This window comes from Carcharhinus amblyrhynchos, chromosome 2, assembly GCF_965287045.1.
Source record: "Carcharhinus amblyrhynchos chromosome 2, sCarAmb.v2.hapA, whole genome shotgun sequence".
Lineage (NCBI taxonomy): Eukaryota > Metazoa > Chordata > Chondrichthyes > Carcharhiniformes > Carcharhinidae > Carcharhinus > Carcharhinus amblyrhynchos.
Window position 1 is genome coordinate 102,696,028 of NC_137325.1, and position 18,091 is coordinate 102,714,118.

Below are 18,091 nucleotides of genomic sequence, written 5' to 3' on the forward strand. Positions count from 1 at the left end.
CAATCGGGGTCCCCCCAAGGGCCACGTGGCAGGAGTGATGTCTCCTGGGCATGGGCACCCTGATGTGGAGATGCTGACGTTGGACTGGGGTAAACACAGTAAGAAGTCTGACAACACCAGGTTTAAGTCCAACCAATTTATTTGGGCACCCTAGCAGTGCCCAAGGGGCAAAGTGTTAATGCCCAGGGGGGCACCTTGGCACTGCCCAGCAGACAACAGGCAGTGCCAAGGGGGCAGGGCCTATTGTGGGCATGGCCTGGGATGACTGAAGGGGTTAGGGGGTACAGGAACAATCTGGGATGGAGAGAGGGCAGTGTGTGTGCGCGCGTGTATTGGCGGGGAGGTGGAGGTCGCCAGTGCTGCTGGGGGGTGGGGGGAGTTCAGGGCTGTCCAGGAATTATCATGGGGGCCACAATCGGGCTGTGAGGGGGTGGGGGGGGGGGGGGGGCAGCACTGTGGGGGTCCCGGGTTGGCTAGCGATTTGGGGAGATTGACAGATCGGGACCACTGCACACGTGCAGAGTTCCAGAACTGTCAAACTCTGGCACAAATAGCGCCGTAAAAAGTCTGACAACACCAGGTTTAAGTCCAACCGATTTATTTGATAGTAAACTCACTAGCTTTCGAGGTTACCCTCTTCGTCAGGTGAATGGAGAGTTTCACCTGACGAAGGGGGTAACCTCAAAAGCTAGTGAGTTTACTATCAAATAAATCGGTTGGACTTAAACCTGGTGTTGTCAGACTTCTTACTGTGTTTACCCCAGTCCAATGCCGGCATGTCCACATCATGACAAATAGCACTCCCAGCCACCCACCATCACCACCCCCGCCCCAGTTTTTAATGAGATTAACAACTGGGACTTCTGCAGTGTACAGAGTGCAGAGATTCAGGTGAGATAGCTGAACTGACAAAACAGTCAGGATTTAGAATGGTTTTCCTGCCAATTCAGCACTTTTTGGGAGAATCGCGGCCCTAGTTTCCCTCCAGATTAACAATCTAATTGACCACACCCCCATATTATTCAAACTGACCCTCTGACTGTTCACTATCCTGACTGATGTGACTACCTTCACAACTGTGCTATTCCATCCCCACCACCTGACTAACCTGATACCCTACTGATCAGATCTGACTACTCTTCGCACCTGACTTGAGATATCACAACCCTACCCATTTAACTCACCCACCTATCCACCCTAACAGTGTTCACCCATTCACTTAGCATTTATCCATTTAAAGTTAGCAAATGGCAACCTCCCACACAGCCTCCATCATCCTCCTCCTCTTCCTCTGCTCAAAAATCTAGCAAGAAATGCAGGCACTATCAATTTGGGAGAAAGTCCAAGTGAGCAGCATATCTGGTGATTGCCACTCTCTGGGTCAATATATTTATTTTGTGGTCTACTATAGAAATCTAATTTTAAAAAACTTTTATAGTGCCAATACCCCAAAGGAACCTGGTTAGTTGCCTCCTCTTCAGTTTATGGATTCACTGATAGATATTAAAACCAAGATTACACTTTATTTTGAAGCTGCATAAAAGCAGAAAATGCTGGAAATACTTACAGCTCAGTCAACATCTTAAGAAGTAAAAGAGAAACATTTCAGGAGTGTAATCCTTCAGAACTAAACCTGTCTTTAGAGCTTGCATACCAATTAATCCATTTCCAGCATTTGCTATTCTGATTTCACATTGCCACGACATTAATTTCAGTATATGTTGTTAATGTCGTGTTGACTGATAGAAAATTTTACATTTAGAAAAGGATGGATGTATCCTTTTAAAATCTCTAACTTTTCTTTCCTTGATTTCCTGAGTGCTGGAGCATAGTTCCACAAGAAGCATTAGATTTCTTGTATTTTGCATAAAAAGATATTTGTTAGGACTATGTTGCATGTCACTGTGTGGCATATTAAAGCTAATTTTGATGCACCCTCTTGTGATGTCCTTAAGTGTGTACTTCCTGTGACAGTAGCAGTATTCAATTAATTTCTCTTCTCTAGATGGATGCTTAGAGTTATTGTCGCATTTCCACAACTTAATCTTGACTAAGATCTGATAAATTAAATATAAAGCAAGAATTGAACGTGCCAGTTCTGACATCATAACAATGCATTTCCACTCCAGAAGTAATTTATTTTGCTGTTTCACAAAATGTTATCTTCAACATGCTTCTGTGTTTAGCCACTGAATTAAACATTGATTGTAGACAATGTTTATTGTCTTACTCTTATGTATTTCAGTGAAGAAATTCTCAAATGTATAGTACCATGTACCAAACTGAAAAGTAAGGCCCCACATTGGATCGGTAGGATTCTACATGAATACAAGGTCAGTTTAAATAACTTTCGATATACTCACCACTTCCTAGGTGTTGAATTCCTCAGCATGCATTATAGCAGACAACATATAGCTGCAGATCTCCAGAGGAATAATGTAACCAATGCTCTTTGTATATTTCGCATCTGAATTGTAATTGGTATAACTGAGACATGAATGTTAGCATCTTAACTGCCCTTTTAATTGATCATGCATGGCATGGAGAAGGCCTATGAAATGAGACAAATTTAAATAACACAGTTACAAATGGGGAAGGAAAGTGTATTGTAGATAAGTGGCTTATTGCTTCCCTTGTATTGAGTTTCTAAATTTGCACCTCTCACAGATAAAATAGTTTGAATACAAAAACAAAAAATGCTTTAAAAAAAATCTGAGCATGTTTGACAACAATTATGGAGAGAGAATAGAGCCAGTGTTCTGAGTCTGAACAACCCTTCATCAGAGCTTAGAGCAATAGTTTGAATATTTGGTTCAGATCAGGTGCTTAAGTAAATTTAAACATCTAATCTAATTAACCCGTGGCAGCTCTTTGCTAGAAAATTCCTAATTAAGCCTCTGCTACAAACTTTGTTTGCCCAAATATTTTTTCTATTTTTCCCTTTAAAAAGTACAATGGCCTCTGTCAAACCCAAGCATGCTTTAGCAACCATCTGTGTCAAGACATTTCACCTGAACTGTGTCCGTATTCTCTTATTGACAGTGTTAAATTGATGATCCATTGTCTGCTCAGAAGAGAGTCACTCTTGCTGTACTCTGTCAAGACAAGCATAATTTTAAAACCCCTATTACATCTTCTCTCAGCCTTCCTTGCCCCAGTATAATCCCAGTTTTTAAAGATTTGTGATCGTTATCATTTCCCACCATTTTCCTGGTGAGCTAATGATGTACACTGTTAGGATTCCATGCCCTTCGTGCAATGGAATGCCCAAGACTGCGCAGTCGTTCCAACTGTGACCAACCAGACATGCGTTTTGAAAGGCTTGCTACCTGAAGGTGCAAGCAAATGGAATAACGTTCCATTGCAAGTTCCAAATTGGTTAGCAGTTCATAATGGTGATAGCTCCACGTGGTGTAAGGCACTTGTATAAATGACTGTCTAAATATCTTCCATGTTGAAATAGCTTAACAGAGAACGATAAGTAGTCATAGTCTTCATGTATAACCCATGAACTGATTAATACTGAGTAGGATTTAATTAAGTATGTTATCACTAACTGTTATATAATTACAGTTAAATGAAAAGTACATTATCTGCCAACAGCATTGGCTGTAGTTCTTAAACTGCAATGTGGATTTGACTAGGTATAGTCATTTTTGTGTATGTATCAGATTCTCTTTTTTTTTGCACTGGCAATGTTTTATTTCAGAATATATATCTTAAAAGAATATGTTCTTTAACAGAGTTTTAGCAGTCGTGAAGGAATTAGTAAGGAGATGCACCACCTTCAGCGTCTTTTCCTGCAGATTTGCTGGGAATTTCCAACTTATGGAGCAGCCTTTTTCACAGGACAAGTGTATACTAAAGCAAGCTCAAGTCATAAAGTTGTCAAGGTGTATGTTGGTGTAAACACAAAAGGTCTACATCTGCTAAACATGGAAACTAAGGTAGCGCAATTTCTCAATGAAATTATAATGTAACAATTGTGCATTTATTTAATACCTTCTCATGTCTCGTGTTGAATTGTTTCTGAACTGATGATTTTTATAGGCAATTGTTGAGGAAGAGTAGTTCCTTAATTTTATGTTTAAATTTTTTTTTCTTCTCCAAGGACAAGGGTATAACATTTCTACTTTGCCCTTCAATTCACTACTTAACAACCACTAGATAATAGCGCAATAAATTGTGACTTTCTTAAGTACTATGGCTTCTGGTTCAAGCTTGCCTTGAGGATTAAATCCCACATTTATCCATAACAAAGGACACCTATTTCCATTTTGTAACATTGCCTACCGTTTGATCTTTGCAACTGTTCTGAGCATGTTTTTTTTTGTCAGTTTTTTTTGGTAACATGTATAAGTGATTTATAGACTGTAGGTGGCAGCTAAGCATCTGGGACTCGTGGTTGAAAAAACCTACTCCATCTGTCTTTCCAGCACCATATGTTGGTGCCCAAATACATCCCCATTGGCTATTTCAGATAGACATTCTTGACTTTTGGTAGCTCTGACGTATGTATTTCCAGAACTGCAAATGCAATTAGTTGTAATGTTATTTCTTTTCTTGCTGCATCTCAATCTTTGCCAGGCTTTGCTAATTAGCCTGAAATATGGCTCCCTCATGTGGCAGTTGGGTGAAGCAGATGCCTACTTCCAAATTCACAGTCTGGAAAATAAAATGAGCCTTGTAGTGCACACAAAGCAGGTAAGACATTATTCTCAATGGCACTGATTTAAAGATGAACCTTTCTAATTTTCAGATACAGTTAGGAGTTTAAATACTGTGTACGTATGAGGATCTTTTTCTTGGAATTTAGCATCCTTGTGTAAAGAAAGTTAACGTGGTCAGTATAACTAATTACAAGTTGATTCAACTGTGACATAGTAATGGAACTGATTTTTTTTTTAAATTGTATTTTCTTTTGATTAAAAATCCTTCAATTAGGTTAATTGAATTTCAAAAATTTCAAATTTTTGAAATAGACAGTTACATATTTCATTATGTAAAGCAGAAGGATAATATAGACCCTGAGAGTTTTGCAGTTGTTTTATTGTACCCACCTTTTGGTAACATTTATTTCTACCTCCATTCTACAGGCTGGACTGATTGTGAAATTATTGATGAAATTAAGTGGCCAACTGAGTGTAAATGAAAGAAATTTGACAGAGAGACATGGTTATGGGTAACCATTAAAAAACAGGAGATCTATATCTTGACCGGAACTTTATGTTGACTTTGGAATATTAAGGAGCCAAGAAGAAATGCCACTCTTTGTGAATCAGAGTGGCTTCTGTTGTATATTTGTATGATATTGAAGAATCATGTATACCTTACTTTCATTGCCTGATTTAATTTTCTCTTCTTAGAAGAGGAAAATCTCACCTTGGATTACGCATCACTGTGATAGCTGTGCTGTTCAGTACATTTTATAAAACATTTTAGAAAAGCATTATAATGTATCCATTTATTTTTTGCTATAAATTAAAAGAGCACCTTTGTAATTTTGGTTGTTTTGCATTTTTAACGCATTAATGATGTAAAATTGTTTTGCTATTTTGGCAAATAACAGATTGCAACGCCATCTAAATGCCAAAGCACAGGGGTGTGTAAGTGAATAAAGTATTGACCAGATACAACGTGATTTTGAGCTAACTTAATAATGGGTAAAAAAAAAACAAGCAATCAAAAAGCAAAAGAGATTCTTCTCAAAAGATAGAGCATTAAAGCAATGGGACTACTGCAGTTGTACAATGTGTTGGTCAGAACTCATTTGAAATAGTGTTTTAGTTTTGGGTACCTCATTATGGGAACGCTCTACTGGTTCTGATAAGAACGTTTGTAAATTTAAATTATTTTCTGAATATGAGGAAGTTGAGATATGATCTGATTGAGTTGTTTAAATTATGAAGGGAATTTCTACGGTAATACAGTAACATTCTTCCCTTTTAGGAAGTTCTCCTTCAGTAGTTGCCAGAACAAGGCATTTTGAGTCTTTGTTTTTGGTGTCTATACTTGACTTGAATTGTACTTAGCAGCGTTTTAAATTCCTGAACTTCTACAGAATCAAAGCAATTGAGGTGTCAAAAAATAAATGAACGCTTATCTGGCAGATAAGAGTATTAAGTGGATTGAAGTAAAGATGGAGAATCAGTATTGAAGAGATGGAGTTCACATAGCTGACAACATGGTACAGCAAGTTTATCTAACCAAATGACCTATTTTTGAATGCATAAGTTACATAAGGTAATAAGGAACTTACTTCGTCAACATGAAGTAGAAATATTTTCTTTCATGTATTTAGGTATATACATGAGGTTTTTAGGTGTATATATTTAGGGCAACACTGCTGCCTCATAGCGCCAGTGACCTGGGTTCAATTCCTGGTTAGCTCACTGTCTGTGTGGAGCTTGCACGTTCTGTGTTTGCATGGGTTTCCTCTGGGTGCTCCCGACTATCATCATTTCCCATGACCTGTCCAATCTGTCAGTCAAAACGTGGAGATGCTGGCATTGGACTGGGGTAAACACAGTAAGAAGTCTCACAGCACCAGGTTAAAGTCCAACAGGTTTATTTGGTAGCAAAAGCCATTTGCTTCTAAATAAACCTGTTGGATTTTGACCTGGTGCTGTGAGACTTCTTACTCTGTCAGTCAAACTACAGACTGCTGAACAAAAGATCCAAAGATGTGTGGGTTAGGTGGATTGGCCATGCTAAATTGCCCCTTAATGTCAGGGAGACTAGCTAAGGCAAATATATGGGAAAAGGACCAGGTTGGGATTGTGGTCAGTGCAGATCCGATGGGCCTCCTTCTGCATTGTATGTTTCTATGATGCCATGCTTCTATGATACTATAATATAACTGCATTGTACAGTTATCACTGCGTGGAATTCTCTGTGGCAAGACCTGTTGGTGAGCAAGTATGGAGAATGAGCCGCACCAGCCAAACTCCATTCACTTCCAGCGGCACTAAAAAATGCGGCTGGAAATGAGGATGGAAGATTTTAGCCTGTGGATTATACTAAACAAATATTACTCGTTGCTACTCAGCTGGTTGAATATATGCAGTTTGGCAGCTTCCTGCAATACATTTCCACTTGCAAATTAGTGGACCCTCCTTCCTTTCACACTGGATATATAGGAAGTAAATAAAAATTGGAGATGTGTGTTTCTGTATTTCATACATTTTTAACAAGGGTATTGTAAATTCATTGTTCAAATATCTTCTGCAAAACATTGAGTAGCTGTTGGGAATTATAAAATGACTGTCTTCAGTACTTGCAGGGTCAAGTGTAGAAAGTGTATAATTTTAAGTAAAACCATTCACATATCATCTGTGGAGTACAGTTGGTCATTTTTAAACTACAGTAGTTCTAAGTTACAGACCTTAAACGTTAACTGTTTTGTCTTTCTACAGCTGCAGATTGCCCTATTTTTGAGTATTTCATGCATTTTCTGTTTTTATTTCAAATTACCAGTTTCCACAGTATTTTACTTTTGTGTTGTTCCAGTAGGAGTTCCAATGTTGGATGGATATCCTGGAATTTCACTGGGTTACTATCAGGAAGTTGAGAAAAAAATTCACAGGCCTCCTCATCAGGAGGAGCTGGGTGCCTTTGTACGTGAATCACAGGTAGCATGCAGGTACAGCAAGCAATTAGAAGGCAAAAATGGTATGTTTCAAAAGTATTGGTTTCAAAAGTATTGGTGTATTAAAGAAGTATTACTACAATGATTGATTCAGGAAGTTGCCACACCTGAAGAGTGAGTGTGTGTGTGTGTGTGTGTGTGTGTGTGTGTGTGTGTGTGCTTTTGTAATGCAGCGGTCTGGGAGACTCAAGCAGATGCCATTTTTCAGGCTTCCTGCTGGATGCCATGGCCTCCACCTGTCTCTGCTAGCCAATTTCCAGCACTGTCAGTTCCATGCCCTAAATTGGCATAGGGCTGAATAAATCATTTAAACTAGCATTTTAATTGGACTGAAATTTCTGCTCCCCCACTCCCCAGGCCGCTGGGGAAGATCAGTGGGAGCTGGGGGGTTCCACTACTACTCCACACTGGGATTAAAGAACAAAGAAAATTACAGCACAGGAACAGGCCCTTCGACTCTCCAAGCCTGCACTGACCATGCTGCCTGACTTAACTAAAAACCCTTATGCTTCCGGGGACCATATCTCTCTATTCCCATCTCATTCGTGTACTTGTCAAAACATCCCTTAAAAATCACTACCATATCACTTCCACTACCTCCCCTGGCAACAAGTTCCAGGCACTCACCACTCTGTAAAAAAATCGTACATCTCTTTTAAAACTTGCCCCTTGCACCTTAAACCTATGCTCCCTAGTAATTGACTCTTCTACCCTGGGAAAAGGCTTCTGACTATCCACTCTGTCCATGTCTCTCATCTTGTAGACTTCTATCAGGTCTCCCCTCAACCTCCGTTGCTCCAGTGGGACCAAATCAAGTTTCTCCAATCTCTCTTCATAGCTAATGCCCTCCATACCAGGCAACATCCTGGTAAATCTATGATCAGTGACAATGATCGGAGCTGGGCATGCGATTGAGGGAAATTTTGGGGGGGGGGGTGATTGAGAATGGCCTGGACACGTTTGACGCACCAGCAGTTGGGCCCTGGGGAGGGGCTTTTATTTCGGCCAGCAATGGGGGGGGGTTTGCTGGGCTAACCAGCAATCAGTGGGGGGGCGGGGGGGGCAGCAGCAGTTTGGGCTACAGCGCATGCACTGATATCGGCGCATGTGCAGTGACCCATTCAGTGCTATGCTGCCAGCCTCTCTAGGGGGCCACTGAATTTTTGCTTGATTCATGCTCGTGCACTCTGCATTTTGAGAAGCCAGCAGGGTTTACTCCAGTTTTTACTTGAATTCGACATTCAGAATTTTTTGGGGAGAATCACCCCCATGGTGTGCAGTTTTAGCTCCTTTATATAAGGGAGGATAACGTACCTTCAAGCGAGAGTAATGAAGCTGTATCAGATATATTCCTGGACTGAAGGATTTCCTATGATGCGTAGACTAGCGTTTAGAAGAATAAGCGATGATCTGATTGAAGTAAGTAAATTCTGAAGAATTTTGATTAACGGGCAAAATTTTCTAGTGGCAAAAGTGTATCAAAAACCTCATAACAATAACTGGTTAAGGGTGTTGTTCACCCTTGACTTGCCCTGGTACAGTAGAATTGCAACACATTACCCTTGACCTTCTGTCTATTGCCCTTGATTCACAGGGCTTCAACATTTAGCATCCTTCCTCCATCCCCCATGAGACTTCAGACGGCTGCTATCTCCCTTGAATAACTATGCTTCGTTCCTTTTTGAATGCTGCTGGCAGATCTCAATCATCAATGCATCTTCTCCAGTTAATAGGGGAAAAAGCAGCTCATTGGTGTTCCAAATCCACCAGGAAGAGTAAAGCCCCTGCTGTATGCCTAGTTTAAGCAGTCATGAATATACAGGGTCAACAAGAGAGGCAGTTCTGAGAAAGTGAGGGATAGAGCTGTTGAGGAGCAACTGCTCTGTGAAACTGAGGGATAACAGAAGCCAGTGGAGGGGGTTATCATCTGAAGGTTGGGCCCATCAAGTCTGCATACTCATAAGCAGTGGAGGAGAAGAGCAGAGGATTAGTGCACCAGGTCACAGAGCTACCTTTGCTAAAGTGGCAAGGGAAGTAAAGGGTGCTGGGCATTCTGCACCAGAAGAGAGTTCCAAGACAGCTCATGTTGCACACCAGAGTCTTGAGCAGTCACATGAGTTACCTACAGTTATCGGGAGTTTCACTGCTAAAGAAAACGGCGCCTCTCAGGGAGTCTGTTACTGACCATGTGCAAATGAGACTGGGTGTGCACCTGATGCCAATGGCACCAAAAATGATCACAGCACTGAATTGTTACACCTTCAGCTGTTTCTGAGGATTCACCGGAGACATGTACAAATAAAAATAAAGTTTTCATAGTCCCAGATGACCACGGGCTGCTCTTCCCTTTCAGGGGAGAGCTAACAGGTGATGATTTTAACTGAGAGTCACCACACCTCAGACAAGGGGCAAGGTTGAAAAGGTGGGGCCCTCATGAATAATCTCAGCCAGTACAGGAAGCCACGCTGATGCTTTGCATCAAGAATCAGCTGTCCAGCCAACTGAGTTAAACCAACTTCCACGTGCACAAGATATCCCTGATAACCACACTGCAACATCAGAGAAGTGACCAGCACACTGAGAGGGCTGGAGAGCATGCACAATTTCAGATTGACCTTGGTAGCCAGGTTGAGAGATGTGTCTGTTTTCAGTTATTTCTGCATGTGCAGACTTTCCATGTGTGTTAGGGTGTAATAGATCGCACTCATCTGGGCATCCTTCATTAGCCTTTAACAACAAGAAGGGCTTATACTCCATAAATGTGCAGCTGGTGCGTGACCACCAGAAACGCATCCTGTCAGTGTGTACTTATTTCCTGAGGAGCAGTCATGATCCATATATGTTCTGGCGCTGCCAGCTACCAGTTTTTCAAGGTTCTTGCATGCCTCCATGGATGAAATCTCAGTGAATGGGAGTACTCTCTCAAGACACGGCTACTGACCAGAAGGTCAGCCAGTGAAAAAGCCTTCCACTGAAGCTGAGAAACAGTACAGTGCCTGTCACAGCTTGACCTGGGCCACAGTTGAACAGACAATAGATCTGCTCAAGATGTGATTACTTTCCCTGTTTCATTCAGGAGGAGCTCTGCAAGATGACCCAGGGAGGGGGGGCTTCCAGATGCATCACCCCATACTTCACTGTATTAAACCCCATCTGCCACTTTCTAACCCTCTGACACTTTGTCCATATATAGAAAAGGTTGGAAAATTACAGCAAGCACTGTTGTTATTTTTATCCCACTTCTTTTAGGAACCTATGATGCAAGTCAACTGGACCATGTGACTTATCCAACGTTTCTATTCACCCCAATTTTCACCTCATCCATTATCTTTACCATCACTACTTCTATTAATAATTGCCATCATCCTCTTAGTACTCAATGATTTTAGCTTTGTTCCTTTTTTTATTGATTTATGGGATATGTGCATTGTTGGATAGGCCAGCACCCCTAGTTGCATCAGTACTGAGTGAACAATGCATCTAGTGCCATTCCCCATTTTCCCCCATAACCCTGCACATTCTTGCTTTTCAGATAATCAACTCATTCTTGAACACCTCAATTGAATTTGCCTCCACCACTATCTCAGGCAGTGCAGTTCAGATGTAACCACTTGCTGTGTGAAAAAGTTTTTCACGTTTCTGTTGTTTCTTTTGCCCATTACCTTAAATTTGTGCTCTCTTGTTCTTGATCCTGCCACCAGTGGGAACAGTTTATCCCTACCTACTCTGTTGAGAGCCCTCCTGATTTTGAATATCTCTATCAAATCTCCTCTCAACCATCTCTAAGGAAAATAGTTCCAACATTTCCAGTCTATCCACATAACTGCTTAAAAATGGTGCATATTGATTAACACTGCTCCCTCACAGTGCCAGGTTCCTGGATTCGATTCCCAGCTTGGGTCATTGTGTGGAGTTTGCACATTCTACCCTTGTCTGCATAGGTTTCCTCCATGTGCTGCGGTTTCCTCCCACAGCCCAAAGATGAAAAGTTAGTTTGATTGGCTGTGCTAAATTGACCCTTGTGTCAGAGGGACTAGCAGGGTAAATGTGAGGGGTTACAGGAATAGGGCCTGGGTGGGATTGTGTTCAGTGCAGACTTGATGGGCTGAATGGCCTCCTCCTGCATGTAGGGATTCTGTGATGAAGCTCCTCAACCTTCTAACCTTTTTAGGATCTTTGTCTGCCCTCTTTATAATGACTTCACATCTATTAAAGTGCAGTGCCCAGGACTAGACATGATAATTCAGTTGAGGCTAAACCAGTTTTTTAATACAAATTTAGCATAAACTCCTTAATAATAAAGCCTAGGTTACCATGCCTTTATTAACTGTGCTCTCAATCTGTCCTACCACTTCCAATGACCTATGCATATGTACATACACCCAAGTCCCTCTACTCCTGTCCCCACTTTAGTGTCATGCCCTTTATTCTATATCGTCTCTGTTTTTCCTACCAAAATGAATCACTTCCAGCTGAATTTTATCTGCCGCCTGCCTGCCCATTCCAGCACTTTGTCCAACGGAAGTTCTATGTTATCCTCCTCAAACTTATAATGCTTTCAAGTTTTTTTTATCGTTTTGAAAATGTTAAATTGCACCCTGTATACCAAGATCTAAGAATCATTAACAGTTATCAGCAAAAACAAGGGTCACAAAACTGAATCCTGTGGAACACCACTAGAAATCTTCCTCCATTTGGGAGAAGAAGTGAAATTGCAAGTAAACTAATTTCTGGTTTTCCATTCTATTGTATGCATTAAAAAAAAAATTTGATTATAACAGCTGCTAGTGAATTGTTGGGACCTACACTTTCCCAACACTGAAACTTCAAATTGGATCTGGACCCAGGACCCTCCTTGAGGGTGAGTTGGAGAACTGGCAGCAAGAGGATGGGCTAGTAAGGGGGAGAGGCTGAAATTGTATGGATCAGTAACAAGAGAAAACATTCGGGAGCAGGTGAGTCTGATCAGTCACAAAGACCTACCTCAGATTACTTTGAAATGAATCTCACGATGCTGAATAAGATACAAGCCCCATTAACTGACGAGTGTTAAAGCAAAGTACTGTCCGGGGTGGCACAGTAGCACAGTGGTTAGCACTGCTGCTTCACAGTGCCAGAGACCCTGGTTCAATTCCTGGCTTGGGTCACTGTTTGTGTGGAGTTTATGTGTTCTCCCTGTGTCTGCATGGATTTCCTCCGGGTCCTCTGGTTTCCTTTCACATTCTGAAAGATGTGCTGGTTAGGTGCAGTGACTAGGGGAATTTCACAGTAACTTCATTGCACTGTTAATGTAAACCTTACTTGTGACCAATAAATAAACTTATATTAAAAAAAACTTTCTCCTCTGAGAATATACCTTGACTGTGCCCGAATTATCTCTTTTTGAAAATGGCTCACTGTTCTTTTACCATTTTTCCTGCCAATGTTTCACATAATCACAGAATTGTCATGGCGCAGAAGACCATTTGGCTCATCTTGTCTACACCTGCTCTCCAACAAGCATCATGGCTTAGTGCAAACCTCCTGCTTTTACCCCATAACCTGCATATTGTTCCTATTGAAATAATCAGTTAATACCCTCCTGAATGCGTCAATCGAACCTGCCCCACCACGCTTCCAGACAGTGCATTACAGACTCAAACCAAAATGAACAATTTCATATTTTCCCACATTATACTCCATTTGCCAGCTTTTTGTCCAATCACTTAACCTTTCAATATTTCTTTGTAATAAACTGTTTGTATCCCTCTTGCAACTTGCCCTTCCACCTATTTTTGTGACATCTGCAAATTTCGGTTCAGTACATTCGCTTCCTTCCTCCAAATCATTAATATACGTTGTTGACAGTTGTGGTCCCGGCACTGACTCCTGTGGAACCCCCACTGGTTACAGGTTACCAATCTGTAAAAGAACCCCTTATCCCCACTCGCTGTGTCCTGCCCATTAACCAATCGTCTATCCATGCCATTATATTATCTCCAATTCCATGGGCTCTTATGGCTTAATCTTTTGTGGGTATCTTGTCAGATACCTTTCTGGAAGTTCAAATACTGGAAGTCCATCTACTGGTTCCCCTCTGTCCATTCTGATTGACTCTTCCTTGAAAAATTCTAATAAATTAATCAGACAGGATTTCTCTTTCATGAAGTCATGCTGACTTTGCTTGACTAGATTATGATATGTTGCTATTACTTCCTTTTTAATTAATTCCAACATTTTTCCAACAATCGATGTAAGACTAATTGGCCTGCTTTTTTGTTTACCTCTCCCCTTTTTGAATAGGGGTGTCACTTTGACAGTTTTCCAGTCCTCTAGTGCTTCTCCAGAATCCAAGGATTTTTGGAAAATTATAACTAATGCATCTACTACATTGGATCTGCTAATCTCAGGTACGGGCCGTGGGCTCAAGGAGGCCCCCGTCTCCCCAGTCCTGCTCCTCCAGAGGAGTACATTGTACGGCCCCATGGGTAGCCTCTATGGGAATCTGGTCCCATCAGGATCTCACTTCTTGATTGGGCAGTGCTATGTTGGATGTAATGTCACTGTATGGCAATGTCTCATGATGACGGGAGTTGCAGGGAGCAATCTTACCTGCTGTTCATGTCACACTCCCCCTGCAGCATGGTTGGAAAATTTGGCAGCCAGCCAAATCTCTGCTCACTGCGGTGGCATGGGAAAATCCTGCCAGTGTGAATGGTAATAACATTTCAGTTGTAGTTACTTTCTTCTTAACGGTGATTGTTATTATTTGAATAAGGGTGGAGGTCACAGGGTAGTTATCATGGGTGACTTTAACTTTCCAACTATTGATTGGAACCTTTATAGGTTGAATAGTTAGGATGGGCACTTTTTGTACAGTGTGTGCAGGAGAGTTTCCTCCTGCACATGACCAATAGACCTGAGCCGCCTGTGTGCAGGACCATGACTACAGCTCCCAGTGTATCCACACCTGCTGCTTCGTCGCTTACCCAATGCCACAGGACTTCAAAACAGGACGATGATGATGACGTTGAGACTAGCACTTGATTTGGATTCAAGTGAGGGAGAGTTGCATAGCATCAGCCTCACTCTCTCTTCTCAATTCCCATCTGGATCCAGTGGCAAGACAAGAGTTGAGACGGCTGGAGGTGGGAGTCATTGCAGTGGACGATCAGGACGTCTTGTCTTGCTCTTCGCGTTCCACGACGCTTGCAAAGACTACCTTCTTGACCGTTGGACCTTCCGTTGGTCTTGTCTGCTCAATCCACCGGAGTCTGTCTTCTCATGCTGGGATAGACATCTCCCTATCTCACCGTGGGTTGAGACCTGTCGACTACCCTCACCTGATTTAGCCAGCTTGCCGAAGCCGTTGCCCGGAGTGTGGCCGCTGTCGCAGGGAGCCACAGATGAGAGCTGAGTGCCAGGTGGGGACCAAAAATGGACAAGCCGCCCTAAAAGTACTATCCCTCCCTGACACCCCATACACCACAGCTGGTAGGGTAGGGGTGAGAGGAGGGAGGAATGTATATGCTGATGGGGTAGAGGTGAGCAGAAGGAGACAATGTCTATACTGGTGGGAAGGAGGTGAGCAGGAGGGAGGAATGTCAGTGCTAATGGATTGAGGGTGAGCAGGAGGGGGAATGTGTATGCTGGTGGGATGGGGGTGAGCAGAAAGAGGGAATGTCCATCTTGATGGAGTGGGGGTTAGCAGGAGGGGGGAATGTCCATGTTGATGGGGTGAGCAGCAGGGGAGAATGTCAATGTTGATGGGGTGGGAGCGGCCAGCTCGAATGGAGCCACGCCTCTCCTTGTGACATCATATAGTCAGACATGGGTAGAGCAGCGAGTAGCCAATGGGAGGCGGCGCGCTGTGTGTAGCCAGTTTGATGTAGCAGTCAGTGTGAGCAGCCCATTGGTGTGTGAGGAGGCTGCGGTTGGTATTGTACTGCCGAAAGCTGCATCCAGCTGGTACTCTGCTCCAGACAAACAGCAGCCAGCCGCTAGCCTGGTTGCTCCGGCAGGGTACATAGCTCAGTCACAACCTCCAGAGCTTCCCTAGAGCCGGGGAGGGCTGTCGGTGCAGGATGCTGCTGCTGTTGCTGGAGGCTGGCACCTCTCTGCTGGAGAGGGTGGTGGAAGGCAGTTTGACATCTACAGTGCTGGTCACTTCAGCTTTTATCTTGAGTGTGGCGTATTTCTCCAAAATGACTTTAAAGCAGGTTGAAAATCAGAAGGATGTGGTATGTGTGAAATTGAGTTTTGGAAATGTTCCTACTGGATTATTAATAGGCATGAAAAAATTATGCTGTTTTTCTTGACGCATCTCCTCTTTCACCCTTGTTAGTTTGCTCGTGGTTTAAAACTCTCAGAATTTCAGTGATTCATGACTCTTTTTGTGAAAAATATCTCGAAATGTTTATTTTGAATGCGTGTTTGAATTAGTTCGGCAAGGAATAGTTATAGTGATGCAAAGATTTCAGTCAGGTTTAACTGCAACACATTGATCTGCTGGAGTACTATTGTTGCCCACAGTCTGACAAAATAGTTCTAGGGTGCAGGACCACTGTTTTGCTATTTGCCTCTGATAAAATTGCAAGGTCACTACGTTGGGACTTGAAAAGTGTCAGGTCTACCTCAAATTACCCTGAACAGGCAAAAATGTGAACAAAAATTTAAGGAAGCTGGTTCATACTGCTGCCAAGCAGTGGCTTTACAAGTACAGTTTTTCCCTAATAAGTTGCTGCTGTCAGTCCAAAAAGATGTATTCCAATTATACAATTGAGCAATCTCGTATACGGGTTTCAGTGCTGGTGCATTGTTAGGTATCATAGGTGATACCTCGTGATTGAATGATCAAATCAAACAGCATGTTCTTCCCTTGCTTGTTCTACTCTCTGTAATCTGCCAACCAGAGTTTGCAGAACCCAAAACAAAACTGTTTGATGTGATTCTGCAATTGGGCAGAGCTTGCTGAAGTGTCCTGAGTGTGTTAATAGCTACACTAAAACAATGAGAATTAATCAAACTTGTAATATTGTTTATTGATGCTGGCTACAAGCAATCAGCTCACACCCAGAGATTCCCCTCTGGAAACACAAGGAATATATTCAAACTTTATATTTTCTTTTGATCAACCTGGAAGTCAATAATTCTCGTTGCTTTCTCCAGGACAATGTCTCAGCCGATCAGTTGACATGCCAACCCATAACACCCTTTTACCATGCGGTATTGTCGTGATGGTTTGAAATTTGACATTCTTGCATTTGTCCCGACAGTGCAGGACAAAAAGAATCAGCAACATGTCTCTTTTCCACACCGTTCAAATTATTTTGTACTAAAACTACTGAAATAAAGGATCCTTTTGCCACAGTGTTGTTCAGAGAGAACTCTATGCACTTGTATCAATACTGATATGCAAATGAATTAAATCAATGTATCAAAATGAAACTTCAAAAAAAACTGTCTGTGAACCAATCATAATAAACAGCAGATTAAAATGTTGCTGCAAATATTTGCTACTCTAGAAAATTTGATGACCCCTTACTCAGGCATAACATAAGGATGCAAGAATTAGGACCAGGAGCAAGCTATTCAGTCTTTGGAGTCTGTACTTTCCTGTCCATTTCCCCAATAATTCTTGAGTTCTTTGTCGGGGAAGAGAACTCCACAGACTATTCACAGTGCCGGCATCAAGAAAATGTCAGAGATTTGTTTTTAGGTTTACTAAAGACAAGGCAAGGAAACGATTCCTGAAGGGTGTTGAGGGAGGAAATTGTGGCAGCCTTATAGATTATAGGATTGTCTGTATGAACAGTGGCCAGTGTAGTAATTTTTTTTCAGTAGGAAAGATAATCTAAGTATTGAGAGTTTATGATGGGGAAAATTTTATAATTAAGGATGAAATAATTATGCATCTGAATAAAAATAAATGCCACTGGATTTCAAAGAGGTTGATTGCTCTTGCCAGGCCTTCAGAATGATTTCCCTGGATAACATGATGGATGGGGCAACATAGTAGATTATGGGGCAATCTTGATCCTGGACACTGTGTCAGAAGGATTGGTGGTGGGGGCTCAAGATCCGGTGAAACCCAGAAGTTGCGAATCTCACTAGCGAGATTGTGATTTCCAGTTTAGGCTGCCTTCACCAGCGACATACAAAAACTTGATTTGATTCATTTTAATACATTTGAATATTATTAACCAACCCTCCGCCATATGATTTCCCATCACCATATTTTCAAACATCGCTAATGTGACATCACATCATTGTGGTTTACAACAGGTTCACCCAGACATGAACCTGTCAGGGGATTCCTCCTGGAGCCCAAAGGTGAGTATAGCCACCAGGGAAGAGCAACATGCCCGGACATTGCCCCGCCACTGCTTCCTAGCATTGTCCCCTTGTACAGATTGGCACCATGCCAACTTGGCAGTGCCAACCTGTGCCAGGGGCAGGCCCTAT

At 42.1% G+C, this 18,091-nt stretch overlaps 2 protein-coding genes across 5 annotated transcripts in view; both read left to right on the forward strand.

Annotated features, from left to right (window-relative positions):
* krit1 (KRIT1 ankyrin repeat containing) overlaps nt 1-5,505 on the forward strand; it is a 51,581-nt gene extending 46,076 nt beyond the window's left edge. For all 4 annotated transcript variants that reach the window (XM_080210154.1, XM_080210136.1, XM_080210162.1 and 1 more), the window contains 4 exons: nt 2,246-2,333; nt 3,744-3,947; nt 4,588-4,704; nt 5,097-5,505. In XM_080210154.1, coding sequence (XP_080066280.1) covers nt 2,246-2,333; nt 3,744-3,947; nt 4,588-4,704; nt 5,097-5,186 — 499 coding nt within the window. In that variant the 3' untranslated portion in view covers nt 5,187-5,505. The remainder of the gene's footprint in view (nt 1-2,245; nt 2,334-3,743; nt 3,948-4,587; nt 4,705-5,096) is intronic.
* Nucleotides 5,506-15,546: 10,041 nt separating this feature from the next.
* cyp51 (cytochrome P450, family 51) overlaps nt 15,547-18,091 on the forward strand; it is a 29,546-nt gene continuing 27,001 nt past the window's right edge. The window contains exon 1 of the mRNA XM_080210175.1: nt 15,547-15,867. Within this exon, the coding sequence (XP_080066301.1) occupies nt 15,712-15,867 (156 nt within the window). The 5' untranslated portion in view covers nt 15,547-15,711. The remainder of the gene's footprint in view (nt 15,868-18,091) is intronic.